This window comes from Palaemon carinicauda, chromosome 2 (assembly GCF_036898095.1).
Source record: "Palaemon carinicauda isolate YSFRI2023 chromosome 2, ASM3689809v2, whole genome shotgun sequence".
Classification (NCBI taxonomy): Eukaryota; Metazoa; Arthropoda; class Malacostraca; order Decapoda; family Palaemonidae; genus Palaemon; species Palaemon carinicauda.
In genome coordinates, this window is record NC_090726.1 from 141469066 (window position 1) to 141475720 (window position 6655).

The window sequence follows — 6655 nt, forward strand, 5'->3', positions numbered from 1 at the left end:
GCTGATATACATGTGTCTCTCTTCATAGTTTTTATGCGACAGACCTATTTTAACTTTGATAACGATCTTATGATGTTTTATATTCATTATTTCCCATGTAATTTGTTTACTTATTTCCTTTTTTCACAGGACTATTTTCCCTGTTGGATCCCTTGGGCTTCTAGCATCCTGCTTTTCCAACTAGGGTTCCAGCTTAGCTAGTGGTGATAATTAATGGAAGACTAGCCATCCTTGTAAGAGGTGAACCATTTCTGCTACCTCTGAGACATACTGGACTATATGGAAAGAACTAGACTAAGAGGAAGAATAGAAACTGCTTGAATAAAGTGGGAAGAGGTTGCTAAATCAGTGAATCCCATTTCAAAACACAGGAAAAATTCAAATCATGTATAAGACTTTTACCCATCTATACACTCCTAATTTGCAGTACTCCATGTACTGACTAACTGATGCCATTATACAAAAATATAAACAAACCTTAAACTAAACACAATCAGAGAAGAACTTCACAAAATTAATCTAAATGCATGTGCCATTTACTAGACATTAGTATAATGGAAGGGAAGAAAACAAGTAATTCTCTAAATCTTATGGGGTAAAGTCAATACAACCAAACTTCCAAGATGAAAACAATATGAACATTAGGGGAGGTTCATAGAAATTATGTGAATGATCAAAGTTAATATTAGCTTTGTGCTTCTTAAGAAATAAACCAAGCATACAACGAAAATATAAGTATAAAATAGGGTGACCTATTTTCCCTTTACCAACAATTCATTTCCCTTAAAGGCTTTCATTCTTCAAGAACTGTCTTTTCTTTCATTCAGAATTAAATACTAATTTTACCACACTCAGTTTTCCTTGCTTTACCACACTCAGTTTTCCTTGTTTTCTCTCGCCTTTGGTAGAAAAAGGTAAACACTTACACAAACCATTAACCTTTACATTGAAAACGGGTTCCAAAAGAGATGTATTTAACAATGAAACCAATACTAAAAAAATAACTATGACTGCACATTGAATATGGAATTAAGTTAAAGTATTGCCCCCAATTTATATTTACATAACTAGAGAAAATCTAAATGTTAAAGATTTTCTAGAAAACAAATATAGAGCAAAATTAGGTTATGGAAAAAAACTTATAAAATTTGAAAATTTTATTACATAAATGTTCAATCTGAATACAGTATAACAATTATATTTCTACAACCACCTGACTGCGATTTCTTCATCTTGCACTTTACAACAACTTCAGCTTTGCATTACATTACATATAACATTCTAAATGTCTTCTTGATTCTAAATGTCCTCTTGATTGCAATTTCTCCCTCTTTTATTACTTCATACCAGTCACTGCTTTCAACAAGATGGTCATGAAAGAGATTTTCCTTTTTTGTTCTTTATACTTTTCTTCTTGCTCTCGATAATTTTCTTCTTCCCAGTCTTACTACCTTTTAAATTTTCTTTATTCAATTTGGGTGACAATGAGACTGAATTTTTCTTGTTGTGCTTCTTCTTTTTGAGGGCATTTAATTTTTTTCCTGGGGAATTTGCATTGGTATTTTCCTTTGCTTTATCAACATTATTAGACATGACTCCACTTCCATTGCTTATCTTATTACTTAGAACTTTCTTTTTATTCTTGTTCTTTCTATTCAGGATTTTTCCTGCTTCCTCATTTTTTACTGGGATTTCATTTTTATTACCTACTTGATTACCAGGCGCAGTCTTTTTCTTTTTGTTCTTCTTTTTCCTATTCTTTTCTTTCAGGCTTCCTGCAGAACTAATTTTGCTGACTCCTATAGGATGACTAAACTTCCTTTTCTTGTTTTGTGTATCAATTTCAGACACACTTAGTGATCTCTGAAAAACATACAGTACACCAAAAGTTACTTACATAGTAGAAGTGTGAAAAGATTATTACTATAGTGTTCGGGTATCAAAAGCAGATAATTGTGTCTAATTTTAATCATAACCACATCATAAAACATAAAATAAAAAAAAATGAAAAACTAAGCACTAGGGAAATCAAAATAATAAATGAGAAAATAATACAATTATGTGCTTCCACAGAAACAAGAACGGAAATGAAATCGACACTATAAATAAAAATCTCAATCCTTACATGAAAACATTGTTTATGCCATTTCTGTTTAATACTTCACTACAATTTATCCAAATTCAAAAGGGAAAACTTAGGAAGTTAGAAGTTTTCCAATCCCATTTCTTATAATGAAAACTATACTATGTAACTCAAAGTAATAGTAAAACTTCAATGTGGATAAAACTACCATCACTTATATTTTTCTATATTAAAACAGCTTCCTGAATCAAAACCAGTATATTGCATTAAACTGAAGAATACAATAGTTATAATCTTAAAGAGGCTTAAAGAACTTTAAAACTTGATGCAATAGAGTTGTCTTTACAGATATAAAAAAAACATCACCTCAATCTTCAAATTCACAATATTAATAAAATCTTGATCATGTGCTGCAGTACCAACAAAGGCCATCACCAAAATGAGACAAAAAACTGTAGTTGACACACTGGAGAACTGGTGCAGTTAACATCTAGGCTAAAACCCCCTTTAAAATTAAATCATTACTGTAAAGGTAAAGCTAGTAATTTTTTGGAAAAGCTGGATGCTACACGCCAAAGGCCTCCAACAGATATAGTAGCTCAGTATATAAAGGCATCATCATCTCCTCCTATGCCTATTAAAGTAAAAGGGCCTCGGTTAGATTTCACCAGTCGTATCTTATTTTGAGCTTTTAATTCAATACTTCTCCATTCATCATCTCCTACGTACCGCTTCATAGTCCTCAGCCACGTAGGTCTGGGTCTTCCAAATCTTCTGGTGCCTTAAAGAGCACAGTTAAACTTTATGTGAACTAATCTCTCTTAGGGAGTACAAACAGCATGCCAAACAATATCTCATCCACATATGGCACTCCAGTAATCTCTCTTATAGTTTCATTACTAATCCTGTCCTTCCATTCAACTCCCAATATACTTCTGAATGGTTTGTTCTCAAATCTACTAAATCTGTTGGAGATGGTTTCATTGTCATACCATGAATCATGTCCATAAAGTGACACTGATCTCACTAAACTGATATATAGTCTGATTTTTTTTTATGTGATTTCAGGCGATTTGATTTCCAAATTTTACTTAACGGCCATTGTCTGATTTGCTTTTTTCAATCTTTCATTAAAGACCCTGTATTGTAGATTTAAGTTCCTAAATACTTTAAAGATTCTACCACATTAATCATTTCTCCTTTCAATGATATTCCATCTTCCATTGCACGCACGCACGCACACACTCATACACACTCTTTCTCTCTCTCAATATATATATAAAAAAAATTGAAAATTGGTAATTAGAATGTGAAGACACATTAATCAGATTTGGATGTTACAACAATATAGTTGGAATATCTTGGTCCTAAGTGAAACACGTAAGGGGATTAGTAAGGAAACCTTGGACTAAGGCAATATAAATATATATAAATATATATATATATATATATATATATATATATATATATATATATATATATATATATATATATATATAATATGTTATTTTGATAATAAAATAAATTTTTGAATATACTTACCCGGTGATTATATAGCTGCAACTCTGTTGCCCGACAGACAACTCTACGGTAAAAACTCGCTAGCGATCGCTACACAGGTTGCGGGTGTGCCCAACAGCGCCATCTGTCGTCCAGATACCCAGTACTCAATGTAAACAAAGACTCAATTTTCTCCTCGTCCCACTGCGTCTCTATTGGGGAGGAAGAGAGGGTCCTTTAATTTATAATCACCGGGTAAGTATATTCAAAAATTTATTTTATTATCAAAATAACATTTTTCAATATTTAACTTAGCCGGTGATTATATAGCTGATTCACACCCAGGGGGGTGGGTAGAGACCAGCAATATATGTTTACACTTAAATGAGCTAAGAGTTTTTATTTCATTTTAGAAGTTATCAAAATAACAAAAACAAAATAAATAGGTACCTGGTAAGGAAGTCGACTTGAACAATTACTCTGCCTTTTAAGTACAGTACGTCTTCCTTACGGAGCCTCGCGATCCTCTTAGGATGCTGATCGACCCCTAGGATCTGAAGTATCAAGGGTTGCAACCCATACAACAGGACCTCATCAAAACCCCTAATCTAGGCGCTCTCAAGAAATGACTTAGACCACCCGCCAAATCAACCAGGATGCGAAAGGCTTCTTAGCCTTCCGGACAACCCAAAAAACAACAATAAAAACATTTCAAGAGAAAGATTAAAAGGGTATGGAATTAGGGAATTGTAGTGGTTGAGCCCTCACCCACTACTGCACTCGCTGCTACGAATGGTCCCAGTGTGTAGCAGTTCTTGTAAAGAGACTGGACATCTTTCAAGTAAAATGACGCGAACACTGACTTGCTTCTCCAATAGGTTGCGTCCATTATACTTTGCAGAGATATATTTTGCTTAAAGACCACGGAAGTTGTTACAGCTCTAACTTCGTGCGTCTTCACCTTAAGCAAAGTTCGGTCTTCCTCACTCAGATGTGAATGAGCTTCTCGTATTAACAATCTGATAAAGTCTGACCAAGCATTCTTTGACAAAGGCAAGGATGGTTTCTTAACTGAACACCATAAAGCTTCAGATTGGCCTTGTAAAGGTTTAGTACGCTTTAAATAGAACTTAAGAGCTCTAACAGGGCATAAGACTCTTTCTAGTTCATTGCCTACGATCTCCGATAAGCTGGGGATATCGAAAGATTTAGGCCAAGGCCGAGAAGGCAGCTCATTTTTGGCTAGAAAACCAAGTTGTAGCGAACAAGTGGCTTTTTCTGACGAAAATCCTATGTTCTTGCTGAAGGCATGAATCTCACTGACTCTTTTAGCCGAGGCTAAGCATACCAGGAAAAGAGTCTTAAGAGTGAGATCTTTCAGGGAGGCTGATTGTAACGGCTCCAACCCATCTGACATGAAGAATCTTAGTACCACGTCTAAATTCCATCCAGGGGTAGCCAAACGACGCTCCTTGGTGGTCTCAAAAGACTTAAGGAGGTCTTGCAGATCTTTATGTTTGGAAAGATCTAAGCCTCTATGCCGGAAGACCGATGCCAACATGCTTCTGTAGCCCTTGATAGTGGGAGCTGAAAGGGATCGTCCTTTTCTCAGGTACAGTATAAGAGAAAAACAGCTATTTGAGCTACAGAGGTACTGGTCGAGGATACAGAAACTGACTTGCACCAGTCTCGGAAGACTTCCCACTTCGATTGGTAGACTCTAATGGAAGAAGCTCTCCTTGCTCTAGCAATCTCACTGGCTGCTTCCTTCGAAAAGCCTCTAGCTCTCGAGAGTCTTTCGATAGTCTGAAGGCAGTCAGACGAAGAGCGTGGAGGCTTTGGAGTACCTTCTTTACGTGTGGCTGACGTAGAAGGTCTACCCTTAGAGGAAGACTACTGGGAACATCTACTAACCATCGAAGTATCTCGGTGAACCATTCTCTCGCGGGCCAGAGGGAAGCAACTAACGTCAACCTTGTCCCTTCGTGAGAGGCGAACTTCTGCAGTACCTTGTTGACAATCTTGAACGGTGGGAATGCGTAGAGATCCAGATGTGACCAATCTAGGAGGAAAGCATCTATATGTATTGCTGCTGGGTCCGGGACTGGAGAGCAATAGATTGGAAGCCTCTTGGTCAGCGAGGTTGCAAAGAGATCTATGGATGGTTTTCCCCCAAGTGGCCCAAAATCTCTTGCACACATCCTTGTGGAGGGTCCATTCGGTTGGAATTACTTGCCCTTTCCGACTGAGACAATCTGCTATGACGTTCAAGTCGCCTTGGATGAACCTCGTTACTAGGGAGATGTCTTGACCTTTTGACCAGATGAGCAGGTCCCTTGCGATCTCGTACAACGTCAGTGAGTGGGTACCTCCTTGTTTGGAGATGAACGCCAAGGCCGTGGTGATGTCCGAGTTAACTTCCACCACTTTGCCTCGAAGGAGAGACTTGAAGCTTTTCAAGGCCAGATGTACTGCCAACAGCTCCTTGCAGTTGATATGCATGCTCCTCTGACTCGAGTTCCACAGTCCTGAGCATTCCCGACCGTCTAGTGTCGCGCCCCAGCCCACGTCCGATGCGTCCAAGAAGAGAACGTGGTTGGGAGTCTGAACAGCCAGGGGAAGACCCTCTCTTAGGTTGATATTGTCCTTCCACCAAGTCAGACAAGACTTTATCTTTTCGGAAACCGGGATCGAGACCGCTTCTAGCGTCTTGTCCTTTTTCCAGTGAAAAGCTAGATGGTATTGAAGAGGACGGAGGTGTAGTCTTCCTAGTGACACAAATTGTTCCACGGATGACAGCGTCCCTACCAGACTCATCCACAGCCTGACTGAGCAGCGTTCCTTCTTCAGCATCTTCTGGATGGATAGTAGGGCTTGATCTATTCTGGGGGCTGATCGTCTTGTTGTTCAGCAACGTCCTCATCAGAGGGTTTCTCATCCGAAAACTGATGAGGAAACGGCAACGGAGTGGGCAACGTCTGGCTCGCTGAGTCCGGTCGCACTGGTGGATGCGTGACGGAGCCGGACGCAACATCATGGAACTGCTGCACAGTCTGTGAACTGTCAACAACC

General features: G+C 38.2%; 1 protein-coding gene across 1 annotated transcript in view; it reads right to left on the reverse strand.

Annotated features, from left to right (window-relative positions):
• Window positions 1–1139: 1139 nt before the first annotated feature.
• LOC137627529 (rRNA N6-adenosine-methyltransferase ZCCHC4) overlaps window positions 1140–6655 on the reverse strand; it is a 136074-nt gene continuing 130558 nt past the window's right edge. The window contains exon 10 of the mRNA XM_068358622.1: window positions 1140–1863. Coding sequence (XP_068214723.1) covers window positions 1372–1863 — 492 coding nt within the window. The 3' untranslated portion in view covers window positions 1140–1371. The remainder of the gene's footprint in view (window positions 1864–6655) is intronic.